The 18990-nt window shown below is 55.2% G+C and overlaps 1 protein-coding gene and 1 long non-coding RNA gene across 4 annotated transcripts; one reads left to right on the top strand and one right to left on the bottom strand.

The window, feature by feature from the left end:
* Positions 1 to 328: 328 nt before the first annotated feature.
* On the bottom strand, positions 329 to 6987 carry LOC102132369 (uncharacterized). The gene is made up of 3 exons (XR_286522.5): positions 6603 to 6987; positions 905 to 1056; positions 329 to 811 (listed from the first exon to the last, which is right to left on the bottom strand). It is a non-coding gene; the product is annotated as an uncharacterized lncRNA (long non-coding RNA).
* HOMER3 (homer scaffold protein 3) lies at positions 5980 to 18478 on the top strand. Of its 3 annotated transcripts, none has more exons than XM_005588490.4 (10): positions 5980 to 6176; positions 8161 to 8241; positions 8326 to 8482; positions 8711 to 8842; positions 13109 to 13216; positions 14710 to 14831; positions 15624 to 15780; positions 16130 to 16246; positions 16344 to 16430; positions 18049 to 18478. In XM_005588490.4, exons 2-10 carry the CDS (start codon positions 8228 to 8230, stop codon positions 18238 to 18240), a joined length of 1086 nt encoding a protein of 361 aa, XP_005588547.1. In that variant the 5' UTR covers positions 5980 to 6176; positions 8161 to 8227; the 3' UTR covers positions 18241 to 18478. The 3 variants fall into 3 exon arrangements, with proteins under 3 accessions (XP_005588547.1, XP_073882543.1, XP_015295838.1); XM_074026442.1 differs by having other exon boundaries at positions 5980 to 6894; XM_015440352.4 differs by lacking the exon at positions 13109 to 13216.
* The last annotated feature ends 512 nt before the right edge of the window (positions 18479 to 18990 follow it).

Below are 18990 nucleotides of genomic sequence, written 5' to 3'. Positions count from 1 at the left end.
GCCAAAAATAATCGGGCCCCGACCTACCTCCGGAAATTGGGGCAGCCCCGCCCAGCCACCTGGCACCCAGGAGGTAATTAGTGCATGTGGCAAATTAGGGTAATTAGGTCTGCGGGAACTGAACCTTGGGTCCAGGTTTGGTGCTCAGAGGGGCCTCAAGCACTGCCTCCTCCCATCCCCAACTCACTCTGGTCCTAGGTCCTCAAATCTGTAACCCAGTGCTGGCGACCCCAACTCCCTGACCCTTTCTTGCCTGGGCCTGAGGGAGCCTGGCTCCGTAACTTCATGGGGGGTTGTTTGTTGAATGAATTAACTTTGGCCGTGGGCGGAAGTCAAGTTCTGAATTTAAGGCAGGGTCTCCTTCAAGTGATGCAAAATCACCAATAGTATTGAACTCTCCTTTGCCTGACCCCCATGGGTCCACTCTGTGCTGGAAGGTGACAAACTCTAGTGAAACATCAGCCCTGGTGTCAACCCTTGAGGAACACTCAGGCTGGAGGAGTCAAAGCTGCACACAGGCACTTGCAGGGGTCAGGGCCGGGCCAGAAAGAGGGAAGAGGGCTGGAGAAGGTCTAGAGGTAGAGGAGAGAGAGCTTCTTGGGGAGGAGAGCATTGAAGGTGAGGCTTTGAGGGATGAATAGGAGTTTGCAAACAGGCTAATGTCTGGAGGTTGGGGAATGAGGAGAAGGAAGAGGGAGGTAGCTGGAGGGGGCACCTGAGGGGCCGGGAGCTAAAGATTTAGAGGATGTCATGCCAGGTTGGACCCATTTCTGTCCTTGAGAGTTCAGGCCTGGTTGGAGTCTTCTAACTTCTGAAAAAGAAAAGAGTAAGAAGTTGGTTCAGGATCAAAACCACATACGAAAAATAAATAGGATGTTTATAATAGCAAGCATTTATTAAGCACCTATAGTCACGTTCTCTTCACATAACAACTCATTGGAGGCCAGGTGCAGTGGCTTACATCTGTTATCCCAGCCCTTTGAGAGGCTGAGGCAGGCAGATCACTTGAATCCAGGAGTTGGAGACCAGCCTGGGCAGCATAGTGACACCCCGTCTCTACAAAAAATACAAAAATTAGTCAGGTGTAGTGGTGTGCACCTGTAGTCCCAACCACTCAGGAGTCTGAGGTGGGAGGATTGCTTGAACCCAGAAAGTTGAGGCTGCAGTGAGCCATGATTGAGCCACTGTACTACAGCCTAGAACAGAGTGAGGCCCTGTCTCAAAAAAAGGGGCTGGGCGTGGTGGATCACACCTGTAATCCCAACAGTTTGGGAGGCCAAGGCGGGTGGATTGCTTGAGTCCAGGAGTTGAAGACCAGCCTGGCCAACATGGTGAAACCCTTGTTCCTACTAAAAATACAAAAATTAGCTGGGTATGGTGGCGTGCACCTGTAATCCCAGCTACTAGGGAGGCCGAGGCAGGAGAATCGCTTGAACCCGGAAGGCAGAGATTGCAGCAAACTGAGAGCGCAGCACTGCACTCCAGCCTGGGTGACAGAGCAAGATTCTGTCTCAAAAAAAAAAAAAAGAAAAAGAAAAAGAAAAGAAAAAGAAAGAATTCATTAGATCCCTACAGTAAACCTCAGAAGTGAACACAATTCATATGCCCATTTTATGGATGGGGAACCTGAGGCACAAAGAAGAAAAAGTGACTTCTTCAGGGTGGCACTGCTGGTAAGCAGCAGGGCTGGGATTCTGGGATTCACTCCCTGGCTCACGTGATTCTGAAAGCCACCAAGTCGAAAGCTGGAACCTGGGGATCTCCTACTTCTGAAAGTGCTCATAGAAAGCTGTCACAGGGGCCAAGCGCGGTGGCTCACGCCTGTAATCCCAGCACTTTGGGAGGCTGAGGCTGGCGGATCATGAAGTCAGGAGATTGAGACCATCCTGGCCAACATGGTGAAATCCCGTCTCTACTAAAAAAAAAATACAAAAATTAGCTGGGCGTGGTGGCAAGTGCCTGTAATCCCAGCTACTCAGGAGGCTGAGGAAGGAGAATAGCTTGAATCCAGGAATTGGAGGTTGCAGTAAGCCGAGATCGCGCCACTGCACTCCAGCCTGGCGACAGAGTGAGACTCCGTCTCAAAAAAAAAAAGGAAAGCTGTCACAGGTCAGGCTTGTTCTAGGTGCCGGACAAATCCATGTAAGAGGTGAATAGTAACCAAATCATGCCATAAACAGACCTGAAGTAGTCACCAAGACCTTCACTGGGAGGTGGGCACCCAGCTTTGGGGAAGAGAGGCTGGACTGTCCCTGCTCTGGTGGCACAGAAAACCTCTGGAGAGGAGAGACAGTTTAGCCTCACTCCAAATGCTGGGTCAGATCTAACTGGGCAGAGACCAGAGCCTGAGTCATAAAAGCCATTCTGCAAATGCAGTTTTCTTAGTGCTGAATGAGCTGTTCGGGCTCCCGCTTGGTTTCCCCTTTAAGACAGGAAGTTCATTCTTCCACACCATTTCTCAGCCCCAAAGGAAAGTTACTTTCCTAGTCAGCCACCTTGGGGTGGTGGCCTCTGCCTGCCCTGCAAGGACATCCCAAGTCCCTTTCTTCCTTCCTTCCCTTTATTTTTTTTCTTTTTTGAGACAGAGTCTCCCTCTGTCACCCAGGCTGGAGTACAGTGACCTGATCTCAGCTCAATTGTACCTCTGCCTCCTGGGTTCAAGTAATTCTCCTGCCTCAGCCTCCCGAGTAGCTGGGATTACAGGTGTGCACCACCATGCCCGACTAATTTTGTATTTTTAATAGAGACGGGGTTTCACCATGTTTTGGCCAGGCTGGTCCGAAACTCCTGACCTCAGGTGATCTGCCTGCCTCAGCCTCCCAAAGTGCTGGGATGACACTCATGAGCCCAGTGCCTTTCTGTGACTCTTATGTTACCTGTTTATTATATGACCAGGTCTGGGTGCTCTTCTAGGGCTGGCCCATCCATCCTGAAGCCTCAGTCTGACCCAGTACAAGAGTGACTGTTCATGCCAGCAGGGAAACTGAGGCACTGACTCAGTTTCCCCAGCTGCAGCAAAGAGTGGCAGGGCCTCTGTCTACGAACCTACTGGAAGGCACCCCAGAGGACAGCTGCTGATATTGACTGAATCCTTCATGTTCCTCCCTCTACTAGAAGCCCTGCAAGCATCAGCCCATTTTCCAGGTGAGAAAACTGAGGCCCACACTGAGGAAGCCACTGCCTCAGGGTAGACTTGGCTAATCCAAATTCAGGTTGGGGCTGCTCAAGGCCAGCTCTGTCCCAGCCCCTCCCAGAGACCGGAAAGGGCGTTCAGGGAAACAACTCAACCCTTCACTGTCTCTTTCACTGTTGCTTTCTGCCCACACAAAGGGCAAAGCCTGCCTGGGTCCCCCGCCCAGCTGCCCCTGTAGAAGAGCCACATGGCCCCAGTTCTGCACTCGGCAAGCTCTAAACAGCTTCCAGAAGCCTCGGCCATGCCAGCACCTTTCCCAGATACTTTTTTATTTTTTCCATTATTTTGTTGGTAATAAGGAGAAGTCATTTTTTGTGCAGAACAGACGGTATTTTCTTTGCTCCCCACAATGTTCAAGCATTTCGTGGCTTCCAGCCTGAGAACAGAGCCAAATCCTTCCCTTGTGCAGATGCCTCATGAAGTTAGAAGCAGCCCGGGAAACCGAGTCTGTGCCTCAGTTTCCCCTGTGAGATGAATAGTCGCTCTTGTGCTGGGTCAGACTGGGGCTTCAGGATGGATGGGCCAGCCCTAGAGGAGCACCCAGACCTGGTCATGTAATAAACAGGTAACATAAGAGTCACAGAAAGGGTTTGGGTTCACCCCTGTCATCCCAGCACTTTGGGAGGCTGAGGTGGGAGGATCACTTGAGCTCAGGAGTTTGAGACCAGCCTGGGCAACATAGTGAGACCTTGTCTCTAAAAATAAACTTTAAAGCCGGGCGCGGTGGCTCAAGCCTGTAATCCCAGCACTTTGGGAGGCCGAGACGGGTGGATCACGAGGTCAGGAGATCGAGACCATCCTGGCTAACACGGTGAAACCCCATCTCTACTAAAAAATACAAAAAACTAGCCAGGCGAGGTGGCGGGTGCCTGTAGTCCCAGCTACTCGGGAGGCTGAGGCAGGAGAATGGCGTAAACCCGGGAGGCGGAGCTTGCAGTGAACTGAGATCCGGCCACTGCACTCCAGCCTGGACCACAAAGCGAGACTCCGTCTCAAAAAAAAAAATAAAATAAAAAAATAAAAATAAACTTTAAAAAAGAAAAGAAAGAAAGAAAGAGTCACAGGGATTGGGACAGGGGAGGGAAAGATCCCGTCCAAGGCCAGGGTAGTCAGAGAGGCTTCCTGGAGGAGGAGACAGGGTGGTGGCGCTGAGCCTGGAAGGACAAGGTGGAAGACATGCCTGCAGAGAGGGCATTCCAGGTGGACGGAACAGTTTGGGCAAAGGCCTGGACGGGGGAAAAGACTCAGATCTTGGTCCAGGAGTCAATCTCCAAAGACAATCTGACCTGGAATTCACCTAAAGGTAATTCAAATGTAACTACCAGCTCAGATATACTATTCTTCTTAGAAGGAAACAGAAATAAAGGAACAGGGAAAGGAGACAGGAGCAGAGGTCTTGGAGATGAAAAGCAAAAGCCTCTCTGAAGTTGTCAAAAAACAGCCAGGTGCAGTGGCTCATGTCTGTAATCCCAGCACTTTAGGAGGCCGAAGGGGGCCGGATCACTTGAGGTGAGGAGTTCGAGACCAGACTGGGCAACATGGCGAAACCGCATCTTTATTAAAAATACAAAAATCAGCCAGGTGTGGTGGCATGAACCTGTAGTCCCAGCTACTCGGGAGGCTGAGGCAGGAGAATCACTTGAATCTGGGAGGCAGAGGCTGCAGTAAGCTGAGATTGTGCCACTGTACTCCAGCCTGGGCAACAGAGTGAGACTTTGTCTCAAAAAAAAAGAAAGGGAAAAAAAAGAAAAACTCAAATGTAAGGTCAGAGCTTTAGGGCGCCACAGGCCTTGATTCCAGGGAGCTCCGGGCCTCTGCCCATGAATGAACCAACAGCACTGTGTGATTTTGGAGAAGGTGCCAGAGAGGGGCTGGCACCAGGATTGACAAGTGGGACCCATGGGCTTGGGGCTGGGGAGGTGGATCTCAGCTCAACTCCGGAAGGACGCTCTCCTGGTGAGTGTGGGAAGGGGGTGCTACCTGTGACCAGAGGTGACAAAGCCAGGCCAGTGGAGGCTGAGGGGATACAACCATGCGTTGGAGACATTCCCTCAACCTTTGGATCCTGGAAACCTCAAACAACAGCAATGATCACCGTAATCCCACCATTGTGGGCTTTTTTACCATCGTCTTGGGAGGGACAGAGGTGGACAGACGTCCCTGCTCAGGGATGGGGCGGTCAGGAGGACAGACAGGAAGGTTTCTCTCTTTGTCTTGCTTCCCGTTCCCTCCCAAAGTTGATCTCTTCCGTTTCCTGGCAACACCCATTGAGCACTTACTGTATGCAGACCCTGGGACCCACTGCCCCCTCCCCAACTTCACTGGGCCACCCATGTCAGCCCGGGAGGGACCTGACCTCCCTCACAGGCCCAAAGTTATGACTTCAGGTAGTGGGGAGAGAGGCAGCTGTCCCCTGAGAAGGTGACAGGAGGGTGAGAGGTCACATCGCAGTCCGTACAACTCCATCTACTTCCTATCTCTCCGCCTGTCTCCCCCGTGTCTCTGTTTCTGGGTCTCTTTATCATCCCAGATGTCCCTCTCCGTCTGTCTCTCTGTCCTCACCCTCTGCTCCCAACTCCGACCCCCCGCAACTCCCCCAGTCCCCCTCCACTGCCCTAGCCCCCTCCCCCAATCCTCCCTCTCTTCCCCAGTCCCGGCCCCCGCTCCTCCCCCGTGTCCCCTCCCCCCTACCCCTCCCGCTGCAAAAAGCCAGCAGGGGGCGCAGCGGGGCGGCCTTGGCGGCCCGGGGAGGCGGGGCGGGCGGCGGCCGCGTCGGGACCGGCCGTGATGGGACCGGAGGCGGCGCGGGCGGCGGCGGCGGCGGCGGCGGCGCAGACAAAGGCGCGGGCGGCGCGGAGGGCGGCGCGGAGGGCGCGGGCCCGGGAGCCAGGGAGCGAGCGGGGCGCCCGGCAGCGCGGAGTCAGCGCCGCGGGGGCCGCACCCGACCCGCGCCTGGACACTCGCGGGGCGCCGACCCGGCAGGGTGAGCCCGGCCGGCCGAGCCTGCGCCGGGAGCGCGGGGGCCTCGAAGTCCCAGGGCCAAGGGGAGGTCGCGGGGGGTCCCCAGAAGTTCCGGACCCGGGGACTGGGAGCGGCTCAGGGGGTCCCCAAGTTCCAGGGCTGGAGGGAGCGCGGGGGTCCCGAACTTCTGGATTCAGGGTCGGAGAGGGGACTGCGCGGGAGGTTCCCAAAGTTCTGGACCCGGCGTTGGAGGAGGCTGCGAAGGGGTCCCCAAAGTTGCGGACCTGGGGTGGGGTACTGGCGTGGGAGGGGTCCGGACGTCCCGGACCCAGGGACTGGAGGGATGGCAGGGGGTCTTCGAAGTTTAGCAGTCTGGGACAACGCGGGGGACCCGGGTCCCGGACCTGGTTAGAGAGGAGGCAGGGAGAGAGTCCCCGGAGTTACCGACCTGGGGTTGGAGGAGGCAGAAGAGGTGTCCCCCGAAGTTCTTGACCCAGAGACAGGGGGCGTCGCGGGAATCTCGGAAGTTCCAGGGGCAGGGCACATGTCCCGGAGTTGGGGCGCGCACTGGGTGTGGGGATGGAATCCTGAATTAATAGTAACCCCCCGTTCTCCGGACTGGGGTACATGGGATGGGGCCTCATCCACCGGCCAGATTGGGGATCCCGGGCACCGGGCGGTGTCGGACCCCCCTCCGGGAGCCCCGTGGCCCCGTGGCATCCGAGGCGCATGACTAGTTGGTGAGTAACTTTCCCCAAACGCTGCAAGTCGCAGCAGGAGCTGCCGGACCGGAAGGGCCTGGGTTCCGGGGACCCCTGTGTTCCCTAACTCCCACCCAGCACAGGACCCGCCCCCTTTCCAGGCCAGAGCTGCCGCCCCACCCCCACTCAGGGGCTCCGGTTTCAGACCCTGTGACCAGGACAGCAGCTGCCCAGGACAGGATGGGGGGGCATCCCCCCTTTGACCACAGAGGCCGCTGGGCCGGGGCCTCCCCTCCCCCACCTGTCTTCCCCTCCTCCAAACCCCTCCTTGGCCCCCTGCACTTTCGGGGTTGCTGAATGGCCCAATGGGGAGGTTGGGGAGCCCTGGTCTCCCAATGTGGATTCTGCTCTGCCCCCCATGGTGGGCACTGGGATTGGCTGTTTGTCTACATCTTGTCTTTTTAACTTGGCTAGGGACTCCCTGGGGATTTGGACCCTGAACTTCAAGGTGTACCTCTGCCCTAGGGTGGGAGCTGTGGGGGGTGGGGTCCCTCTGCAGGATGTAGTGGGGAACTGGTCTCCTGGTACTACATACCTCTCAATGCCCCACTTTTTGATGGAGAGCCCCACTCTGGCCAGTCATGGGTGAATGTGGTGGAAAGAATTCAGCAGAGATTTGGCTTCCACAGTTCAGCCCAGGATGGAGGGGACCCCACAGGGGTGCAATAACCGGGACAATGAGAAATTTACATCTGGATGTCAGCGGCCACCCGGCTCCTCTCAGAGGGCCATCTCCTGTACAGGGTGTTGTGGGGGCTTCCCCCAGACAAAGAAAGATGGGGTCCGCTTGCTCTAAGTGATCTATAGCAATTATCTTGCCTTTTTGTTTCTTTTTATAATTTCTTTCTTTTTTTGAGACAGGGTCTCGCTCTCTTGTCCAGGCTGGAGTACAGTGGCGTGACCATAGCTCACTGCACTGCAGCCTTGACCTTCTGGACTCAAGCAATCCTCCCACCTCAGCCTCCCGAGTAGCTGGGACCACAGGCACATGCCACCACACCCAGCTAATTGTTTAAATTTTTGGTAGACATGGGGTCTCGCCATGTTGCTCAGGCTGGTCTCGAACTCCTGGGCTCAAAGAATTCTCTTGACTCAGCCTCCCAAAGCACAGGGTGTACTTTGGGCCTTTCCTGCCTTTTTGATTGAAAGTTCCATGACAGCACACCTGGTGATGGGTTCTGAGGTAGAACCTGCTTGGCCTCAGCCTGGCCTGAGGGACACTCATAGTCCCTGCTCTCTCCCTAGGGGCCAAAGCAGCGCTCCTGCCACCTCTCTGGCTGCCCCCTAGAGCCTGCCCATCCCGACCTGACCAATGTCCACAGCCAGGTAAGCTCCCACCTCCCCCAGCCCAGGCCCTGAGCTGTCTAAGGGTGTTGCCTGGCCCCCACCAAACACCCGGTCCCCATTCAGGGAGCAGCCAATCTTCAGCACACGGGCGCACGTGTTCCAGATCGACCCGGCCACCAAGCGAAACTGGATCCCGGCGGGCAAGCATGCACTCACTGTCTCCTATTTCTACGATGCCACCCGCAATGTCTACCGCATCATCAGCATCGGGGGCGCCAAGGTCCGGGTGGGGTCTGGGTGGGGAAGAGGCACCAGGAGTCCTGGTGACAAACCTGGGTCTAGTGGCTGGCTTGCTGTGTGCCCAAGGGATGGGAAACCCTGGGCCTTCTGTCTCCTGAAATGGTTCAGAGTAAAGACCTTCAAGACCCTAATACAAGGTGATACCTGGGGGGTTTCATGTTTGTTATTATCTGTCCCATCAACCTTGAACTTTGTTTCCCGACCCCAGGCCATCATCAACAGCACTGTCACTCCCAACATGACCTTCACCAAAACCTCCCAGAAGTTCGGGCAGTGGGCGGACAGTCGCGCCAACACTGTCTACGGCCTTGGCTTTGCCTCTGAACAGCATCTGACACAGGTGGGCCCGGTGAGGGGGAAAGTGGAGGGAATGGATGAGGCTGGGCCCAAGTCTTCTGGGCTCAATTTGGGATTTTGGGCAGGTTCTCTATCTTCCGATCTACAGGATGGGATTGTAGGATGAGATGAGACTGAAGCCCCTTTAAGGTTCACTGGTTTGATTCCTAGTTCGTTTTTCTGTTTGTTTGTTTTTTGAGACGGGCTGGAGCGATCTCGGCTCACTGCAACCTCTGCCTCCCGGGTTCAAGCCATTCTCCTGCCTCAGCCTCCCGAGTAGCTGGGACTACAAGAGTCTGCCACCACGCCTGGCTAATTGTTTGTATTTTTAGTAGAGACAGGGTTTCACCATGTTGGCCAGGCTGGTCTAGAACTCCTGACCTCAAATGATCCGCCCGCCTCGGCCTCCCAAAGTGCTGGGATTACAGGCATGAGCCACCACACCCGCTCTTGAGTCCTAGTTCTACTTCCTCTAGCTCTAATTTTGGACACACGCTGCTCCTCTTTGGGACATCAAATGGGTGGCTGGCCTGGGCTGGGCACTCTCCCATATGCCCTAGCAATACCTTCATCCTCACCTCCCTCCACCCTGTGCCGTCTCTATACTTCCATTATTATCTTTATCCATGGTTTTGTTGATGATGAGTGCTTTCACGAAGATCTTCTTCTTCTTTTTTTTTTTTTTGAGGTGATGCCTTGCCGTCCCCCAGGCTGGAGTGCAGTGGCACGATCTCGGCTCACTGCAACCTCCGCCTCCCGGGTTCAAGTGATTTTCCTGCCTCAGCCTCAGAGTAGCTGGGATTACAGGCACCTGCCACCTCACCCAGCTAATTTTTGTATTTTCCATAGAGATGCGGTTTGGTTGGCCAGGCTGGTCTTGAACTCCTGACCTCAGATGATCCACCCGCCTTGGCCTCCCAAAGTGCTGGGATTACAGGCATAGCTACCACACCAGGCCTTCTTTGTTTTCTTCTAGAAGCTTTAGAATTTACCTTTCTTTTCTATTTTTTTTTCCTCCCTCCCTCCCTTCTTTTTTTTTTTTTTTGATTTTGAGACGGAGTGTCGCTCTGTCGCCCAGGCTGGAGTGCAGTGGCCGGATCTCCGCTCACTGCAAGCTCCTCCTCCTGGGTTCACACCATTCTCCTGCCTCAGCCTCCTGAGTAGCTGGGACTACAGGCGCCCGCCACCAAGCCCGGCTAGTTTTTTGTATTTTTTAGTAGAGACGGGGTTTCACCAGGTTAGCCAGGATGGTCTCGATCTCCTGACCTCGTGATCCGCCCATCTCGGCCTCCCAAAGTGTTGTCTTTTTTTTTTTTAAACAAGATCTCGCTCTGTTGTCCAGGCTGGGGTGAAGCAGTGTAATCATGACTTACTGAAGCCTTGAACTCCTGGGCACAAGGGATCCTCCCACCTCAGCCTCCTGAGTAGCTGAGACTATAGGCACACGCCACCATGCCTAGCTAATATCTTTTTTTTTTTTTTTTTTTTTTGAGACGGAGTCTTGGTCTGTCACCCAGGCTGGGGTGCAGTGGCACAATCTCGGCTCACTGCAACCTCCACCTCCTGGGTTCACGCCATTCTCCTGCCTCAGCCTCCCGAGCAGCTGGGACTATAGGCGCTCGCCACTACGCCCGGCTAATTTTTTGTATTCTTTAGTAGAGACGGGGTTTCACTGTGTTAGCCAGGATGGTCTCGATGTCCTGACCTTGTGATCCGCCTGCCTCGGCCTCCCAAAGTGCTAGGATTACAGGCGTGAGCCACCGCGCCCGGCCCTAGCTAATATCTTTATTCTTTATTCTTATTTTTATTTTTTGTAGAGACAGGATCTCACTATGCTGTCCAGGCTGTTCTTGACTCCTGGCCTCAAGCGAGCCTCTCACTCTGGCCTCCTAAAGTGCTGGAATTACAGGCTTGAGCCACTGCACCTGGACAATTTACCTTTCTAATTTAGGTCTTTTTTTTTTTTTTTTTTTTTGGAGACAGAGTCTAACTCTGTTGCCAGGCTGGAGTGCAGTGGCTTGATCTCGGCTCACTGCAACCTCTTCCCCTCAGGTTCAAGCAATTCTCCTGCCTCAGCTTCCCAAGTAGCTGGGATTACAGACATACCACACCTGGCTAATTTTTGTATTTTTACAAAATTTTTGTTTTTTTAATTTTTGTATTCTTAGTAGAGACAGGGTTTTACTATGTTGGCCAGGCTGGTCTCAAACTCATGACTTCAGGTGATCTGCCTGCCTCAGGCTCCCAAAGTGCTGAGAATACAGGTGTGAGCCACTGTGCCTGGCCTAAAAAATTATTTATATATTTATTTATTTATTTTTTGAGACGGAGTTTTGCTCTTGTCCCCCAGGCTGGAGTGCAATGGCACAATCTCGGCTCGCCGCAATCTCCACCTCCTGGGCTCAAGCAATTCTCCTGCCCCAGCCTCCCAAGTACTAGGATTACAGGTGCCCGCCACCATGCCCGGTTAATTTTTGTGTTTTTAGTAGAGATGGGGTTTCACCATGTTGGCCATGCTGGTTTCGAACTCCTGACTTCAAATGATCCACCCACCTCGGCCTCCCAAAGTGTTGGAATTGCAGACCTGAGCCACTGCACCCAGCCTGAAAAAAAAGTTATTTATTTATTTATTTTATTTTATTTTATTTGAGTTGGAGTCTTGCTCTGTTGCCCAGGCTGGAGTGCAGTGGCCCAATCTCAGCTCACTGCAAGCTCTGCCTCTTGGGTTCACTTCATTCTCCTGCCTCAGCCTCCCAAGTAGCTGGGACTACAGGCGTCTGCCACCACACCCGGCTAATTTTTTGTACTTTTAGTAGAGACGGGGTTTCACCATGTTAGCCAGGATGGTGTTAGCCAGGATGATCTCGATCTCCTGACCTCGTGATCCGCCCGCCTTGGCCTCCCAAAGTGCTGGGATTACAGGTGTGAGCCACCGCGCCCGGCCAAAAATTATTTTTAAACGAAGGAAATTTATTTTAAAACCAGGGTATGGGGGGAAACATATCCTATTCTAACTGGAAAACTGGTATTGCTTGTCATAAATAGGTGGTAAATGTAAACATGTAAGCATTTAATACAACAAAAACAAGAATGGGATGACTACTTTCTCGTTGACTTCCGATGTCTCTCAGAGCCTGAGACCTAAAAAAATAAAATTTAAAAAAAGGAATAATAACAGGTGTTAAAGACAGATTAGCACCCACCTCAGGCTGTCTTTGTTGAAATAGCCCTGATAAAGATGAAAAGGGGCCCAATGTGTTGGCTCATACCTGTCGTTCTCACACTTTGGGAGGCCGAGGTAGGTGGATCACGGGGTCAGGAGTTCGAGACCAGCATGGCCAATATGGTGAAACCCCGTCTCTACTAAAAATACAAAAATTAGCCAGGCGTGGTGGTGCGGGCCTGTAATCCCAGCTACTCAGGAGGTTGAGGCAGAAGAATCACTTGAACCTGGGAGGCAGAGGTTGCAGTGAGCCGAGGTGGTGCCACTGCACTCCAGCCTGGGTGACAAAGCGAGATTCCATCTCAAAACAAAACAAAACAAAAAAATGCTGGGTGCTGTGCCTGTAATCCCAGCACTTTGGGAGGCTGAGGCAGGAGGATCACTTCAAGTCGGGAATTTAAGACCAGCCTGGCCAACATGGTGAAACCCCATCTCTACTAAAAATATGAAAATTAGCCAGGCATGGTGGTGCATGCCTGTAATCCCAGCTACTCAGGAGGCTGAGGCAGAGGCTGCAGTGAGCCAAGATCATGTCACTGCACTCCAGCTTGGACAACAGAGCGAGACTCCATCTCAAAAAAAAAAAAAAAAGAGGAAAAGGGCCATTCTGGGGAACATGGCTAGACCCCGTCTCTAGAAAAAATTAGCCAGGCATGAGGGCACACACCTGTAGTCCCAGCTCCTTAGTGGAGGGATAAGGTAGAAGGGTCACTTGAGCCAGGGAGGTCAAGTCTGCAGTGAGCCCAGATCATGCCACTGCACTCCAGCCTGGGTGACAAAGTGAGACCCTTTCCTAAAAAGAAAAAGAGGAAACGGGAATTCCTTTCCCTTTCTCAGTGTGGCCCAATGTATTTAAATGCCACCTCTGTGATCTCATGCCACCTGCCCACCCACCGTGGTTTATCATTCTTCAAACTTTCCTTCTTCCAAGGTGTGTGATAAGGGGATGGGTACAGTTCAAAAGTTACGGGGCTGTCACTGGGTGATGGTGACGTGTTTGGGAGGATGGACTGGGGTTTTACTGTCTTTTCCTCCCCACTCCCTTAGTTTGCTGAGAAGTTCCAGGAGGTGAAGGAAGCAGCCAGGCTGGCCAGGGAGAAATCTCAGGATGGCGGGGAGCTCACCAGTCCAGCCCTGGGGCTCGCCTCCCACCAGGTCAGCACTCCCTACTCTCCTATGCCTGCCTGGGCACCTGTGAGTCAGCCAGGTGCTCAACGGATATTAGGGGACCTTGATATTGGGAGACTGGGGCACTGTGCTGGTCCTCAAGACCCAATGCTTCCAGATGACCTAAAGTTAGACCCATGGCAGGGACCACGGAGGAGGGGTGTGGAGTGTGTCATAGAGGGTCTGGACCTTGCCTGGGGCCGGCGGGGTGCACCCAGTAGGTCCCAGTAGCAAGACCAGCTCAGGCCGGGCGCGGTGGCTCACGCCTGTAATCCTAGCACTTTGGGAGGCCGAGGTGGGCGGATCACGAGGTCAGGAGATCGAGACCATCCTGGCTAACATCGTGAAACCCCGTCTCTACTAAAAAAAAAATTAGCCGGGGATGGTGGCGGGCGCCTGTGGTCCCAGCTGCTCAGGAGGCTGAGGCAGGAGAATGGCGTAAACCCAGGAGGTGGAGGTTGCAGTGCGCCGAGATTGCACCACTGCACTCCAGCCTGGGTGACAGAGTGAGACTCTGTCTTGGGAAAAAAAAAATCAGCTCAGATGGCAGGATGGAAGACTAGAAATTGAAATGCTAAGTGTGGCCGGGCGCAGTGACTCACGCCTATAATCCCAGCAATTTGGAAGGCTGAGGCGGGAGGAGCACTTGAGGCCAGGAGTTCAAGACCAGCCTGGCCAACATGGTGATACCCTGTCTCTACTAAAAAATACAAAAATTAGCCAGACGTGGTAGCATGCACCTGTAGTCCCAGGAGGCTGAGGCTGAGGCCGGAGAATCGCTTGAACCCAGGAGGTGGAGGTTGCAGTGAGCCGAGATCGTGCCACTGCACTCCAGCCTGGGTGACAGAGTGTGACTCTGTCTCAAAGAAAAAAAGGAAAGAAAGAAATGGCTAAGTGTGAGGCAGAACAACTAACTGTCCCTGCGTGTTTTCCCATATTAATTTAGTCAGCTTTATTTATTGAGCACCTGCTGGGTACCAGGTCCAGGGCTGTGCAGAGGGGTTGCTGAGATGAAAAAAATCAGGCTGGACTCTGTCTACCCTCAAAGCCAGTGGTCCAGGCAGTGGGGTTGCTCCTGAAATATGGATTCAGCCTGGGCTGGACTTCCTGCTGACATCCTAAATGGGATGTTGAAGTTCGGCCGCAGGGAAGGGAAAGCAGGGAGCTGTTCGATTGTCCCCCTCCCCTACTTTACAGGTTCCAAGTATCTTGGTTTAGACTAACCTGCATCAGACTTGCTCCTAGGGATGGTGAAAGCCCAGGAAGGCAAGGTTGAGGGCGTGGGCATGGAACTCCCAGCCTAGGGGCCATAGGGAGCCATGGAGGGTGCATGAGGTGGGGAGGGACACACTTGGATCCTGTGCTGTGAAGGACCTGCTTAGGGTGCGTAGGTCAGTTGGACCCCCGATGTGACGACCCCAGTCACATCAGCCTTCATCCCAGCTGATGTGGGGTCGTGACCTACTCTTCCCCATGCACAGGTGCCCCCGAGCCCCCTCGTCAGTGCCAACGGCCCCGGCGAGGAAAAACTGTTCCGCAGCCAGAGCGCTGATGCCCCCGGCCCCACAGAGCGGGAGCGGCTAAAGAAGATGCTGTCTGAGGGGTGAGGGGCGGGACTTGGGGGCGTGGCATGGGCGGGGGTCGGGGTGGGGGATGAGGAGGCGGTTCTCGGAAGCCAAGGGAGTGCCAAGGATCTAACTGTGGACCCAAGATCTGGGGAAGGGGATGAGGATATGGATGCTGCCCCATCCAGAGCCGACCCCGCCCCTACCCTGCGTTGGCCACGCCCCTCCGTATTGACCCCACCCCTGTCTCGCTGCTAACCTCGCCCAGTCTATGTCTCTCTGGGTTTAGGATAGTCCTGGGGCGCCTCCCCACCCCGACCACGCCCCCATCGGCTGACTCTCCCCAAACTCCCATCCCTCCCCCGCCATTCCGACAGTGTCACTGGGTAGATTCCATGTGCCCCCTTCTTTGACTCGGTCCTCTACAAGACCCCACTTCTGCGGGACTGTGCCATCCCCAGGCTCAGCGCTCAGTGTCGCCACGTCCCCAGCCTTGCGTGGCCCTGACTCAGTCCCCCACCCCAGAGCTACCCCACCTCTGGCCCCGCCTCCTAGCCCAGCATTGCCCGTGACTCCGCCCCAGCCTAGCACCACCCACCCATGGCCACCCCCCCAGCCCAGCATTGCTGCTGACTCCGCCCCCAACCCAGTGCCACCCCACCCTGGCCCCGCCCCCTGGTCCAACCTCGCGCCCAACTCTGCATCCTCGCCAGCCTTGGCCCTGACCTAAGCTCAGAGCTATCCCACCCCGTCCCCGTCCCAGCCTAGCATTGCCCTGATTTCACCCTCAAGCCCGGTGTCACCCCCTGCCGACCCTCGTGTCCCCACAGCTCCGTAGGCGAGGTACAGTGGGAGGCCGAGTTTTTCGCGCTGCAGGACAGCAACAACAAGTTGGCAGGCGCCCTGCGAGAGGCCAACGCCGCCGCAGCCCAGTGGAGGCAGCAGCTGGAGGCTCAGCGTGCAGAGGCCGAGCGGCTACGGCAGCGGGTGAGGGTACCCCTCCGTCTGAGAGACCCCCACCTGGCCCGGGCAACTGTAAAGGCCGCGCCTCCGCAGTTCCCATCTGCCCTGGGTTCATGGACTGGCTGTGTGACCTCAGCAGGTCACTGACCCAGCCTCAGTTTCTTGTTCTGTAAAATGGGTCTGAGACAATGCCAACCTCAGAGGGTGCTCAGACCCTGAAGTCCAAGCTGTGCAGAGGGGGTGGTGGCACCAACCAAGGGAGTTGGGTGCTTGGTCCTGGGAGTGGCCAGACAGGAGGCAGATTTCCTAGAGGTTGGGGGAGCAAGGGAGAGTGCAGACGGGGGCGTCAGGGGCTGCTATTCCTGTCCCACAGGTGGCTGAGCTGGAGGCCCAGGCAGCTTCAGAGGTGACCCCGGCCAGCGAGAAGGAGGGGCCGGGCCAGGGCCAGTCACTGGAGCAGCTGGAAGCTCTGGTGCAAACCAAGGACCAGGTGAGTGCCAAATATGCTTCCCGGGCCTCACTTTCCCTCACCTCCTGCGGGAAAGCCAGGACCCCCGCAACAGACCCTGGGAACTGTTTTCCTCTAGGAGATTCAGACCCTGAAGAGTCAGACTGGGGGGCCCCGTGAGGCCCCGGAGGCTGCCGAGCGTGAGGAGACTCAGCAGAAGGTGCAGGTGTGTGTGGGCAGCAGGAGGTGGGGTGACGGTGGGTGACAGTCACCTCAACAGTCAGGACGATATCTACCTAAGACGATAGAGTATTGGGAGGCCCAGGCCCGTGGAAGGCCTGATGCCCAGCAGGTGCCGTGTGAACAGTGGCTATTGGTACAGTTTCATATCCATCTATGGGTTCAACAAGCAATGTTTGAGTCCCTGCTGCATTGCCATGCCAGACCCCGTCAATTCCTCTTCTCAGCCTGAGGTCACAGAGCCTGCACTGGAACCAGGTCTGGCTTGGCTTGGCTTTTTTTTTTTTTAATTCTTCTAGATGGAGTCTCGCTCTGTCGCCCAGGCTGGAGTGCAATGGCACGATCTCAGCTCACTGCAACCTCCACCTCCCGGGTTCAAGAGATTCTCCTGCCTCAGCCTCCTGAGTAGCTGGGATTACAGGCACCTGCCACTACACCCAGCTAATTTTTTGTATTTTCAGTAGAGACAGGGTTTCACCATGTTGACCAGGCTGGTCTCGAACTCCTGATCTCATGATTTGCTCGCCTCGGCCTCCCAGAGTGCTGTGATTACAGGCGTGAGCCACTGCGCCTGGCCTTGGCTTGGCTTTTGCCAAAGACTTTATGTGAGAAATGTTCATGAGGCACTTTTTTTTTTTAAATTTTGAGACAGAGAGTCTCACTATGTCACCCAGGCTGGAGTGCAGTGGCATGATCTCAGCTCACTGCAACCTCCGCCTCCTGGGCTCAAGTGATTCTCCTGACTCAGCCTCCAGAGTAGCTGGGACTACAGGTGCGCACCACCATGCCCAGCTGATTTTTGTATTTTTAGTAGAGATGGGGCTTTACCGTGTTGGCCAGGCTGGTCTTGAACTCCTGACCTCTGGGTATCCACCTGCCTCCGCCTCCCAAAGTTCTAGGATTACAGGTGTGAACCACCTAGCTCAGGGGCACTTCTTGTGAGTCCAATTAAGTTCAGATGTTAAAGGACCTCCTTCACTTACGCCTGTATTCCTAGCTACTTGGGAGGCTGGGGTGGGAGAGTTGCTTGAGCCCAGGAGTTGAAGGCTGCAGTGAGCTAGGATGGTGCCACTGCACTCCAGCTTGGGCAACAGAGCAAAACCCTGTTTCTTTTTTTTTTTTTTTTTTTTTTTTGAGACGGAGTCTCACACTGTTGCCCAGGCTGGAGTGCAGTGGCGCGATCTTGGCTCACTGCAAGCTCCGCCTCCTGGGTTCACGCCATTCTCCTGCCTCAGCCTCCTGAGTAGCTAGGACTACAGGCGCCCGCCACCGCGCCCGGCTAATTTTTTGTATTTTTAGTAGAGACGGGGTTTCACTGTGGTCTCAATCTCCTGACCTTGTGATCCGCCCGCCTCGGCCTCCCAAAGTGCTGGGATTACAGGCTTGAGCCACCGCGCCCGGCCAAAACCCTGTTTCTTAGAAATGAGGCAGAAACTGGGCCCCTGGGGGTGGGGTGGGGGTGTGTGCATTTGATTCCTGGTGTGATGGGTGCCCTAGGATGGCTTTGGGCAGAAGAGGGACATGAAGGTGGTCAGACTCTGGATGCCTCGGGCAGGACTGGTGATTTGTTGGGGCCCCCAACCCTGCCCACCCTTTCCTGGCAGGACCTGGAGACCCGCAATGCGGAACTGGAACACCAGCTGCGGGCGACGGAGCGCAGCCTGGAGGAGGCACGGGCGGAGCGGGAGCGGGCGCGGGCCGAGGTGGGCCGGGCGGCACAGCTGCTGGACGTCAGGCTGTTTGAGCTGAGTGAGCTGCGTGAGGGCCTGGCCCGCCTGGCTGAGGCTGCACCCTGAGCCGGGGCTGGTTTTCCATGAACGATTCCGGCCTGGGTGTGGGCCAGGCTGCAGGCGGCATAGTTGGACCCATTTGTCCTGGAAAGGGACTGGGGGTCCCAACTTAGCCCTGGGTGGGCCGGGCCGGGCTGGGCTGGGGTGGGCCCCAGCTGGCTCTGGCTGTTGGCAGCTTGGGGGCTGTTTTTGAGCTTCTCATTGTGTAGAATTTCTAGATCCCCAGATTACATTTCTAAGCGTGGCTGTGTGTGTGTGTTGTATGTGGGTATCTGGGCACCTAACGTATCGCCGGCCCCTTTCCCTGCCTTTTTGGGTGCCCCTGCATCCATGTGGCAGTTGTAAGCCACTTGCAGATGAAGGGTGAGACTTGGAGTCCGAGGGGGGTGCCCAGGTCACACAACCAGGAACGTGGCTCTGGTGTCTCTCTGCCTGTCCCCTTGGGCTTAGCCCATGCTGTCTGGCCAAGTTTGGACTTTCATGGCCCCTTCACTCTGGCTACAACCCCCAGAGGTGGCCAGGTGGGTGGTCAGGGAGGCACATAGCCGCGCCCATTCGGCACAGGACTGACCTCACTGAAACCTCACAGCCGCCTCTGGAGAGCAGGACAGTTGCTATGCCCATTCTCCGGAGGAGGAAACTGGAAGCCCAGAGAGGGGCTTCAGGACCCGAAATCCCATGGTCATTCGAGCAGGTGGTTTGTCTGCAAAACTTAGGGCCTGCCTGGTGGAAACGGACGTGAAGCACCGGCAGCCG

The sequence above is a fragment of the Macaca fascicularis genome, chromosome 19, assembly GCF_037993035.2.
Source record: "Macaca fascicularis isolate 582-1 chromosome 19, T2T-MFA8v1.1".
Taxonomy (NCBI): domain Eukaryota; kingdom Metazoa; phylum Chordata; class Mammalia; order Primates; family Cercopithecidae; genus Macaca; species Macaca fascicularis.
Note: the sequence above shows the minus strand (reverse complement) of the source record. Positions and strands in the feature narration are given on the sequence as shown.

Excerpts from the sequence above, each read along its gene's own strand:
- HOMER3 (XM_005588490.4), top strand. Across the intron at positions 8,483-8,710 it reads TCAGCATCGGGGGCGCCAAG|GCCATCATCAACAGCACTGT; the intron begins GTCCGGGTGGGG and ends TCCCGACCCCAG. Across the intron at positions 15,781-16,129 it reads CCGAGCGGCTACGGCAGCGG|GTGGCTGAGCTGGAGGCCCA; the intron begins GTGAGGGTACCC and ends CCTGTCCCACAG.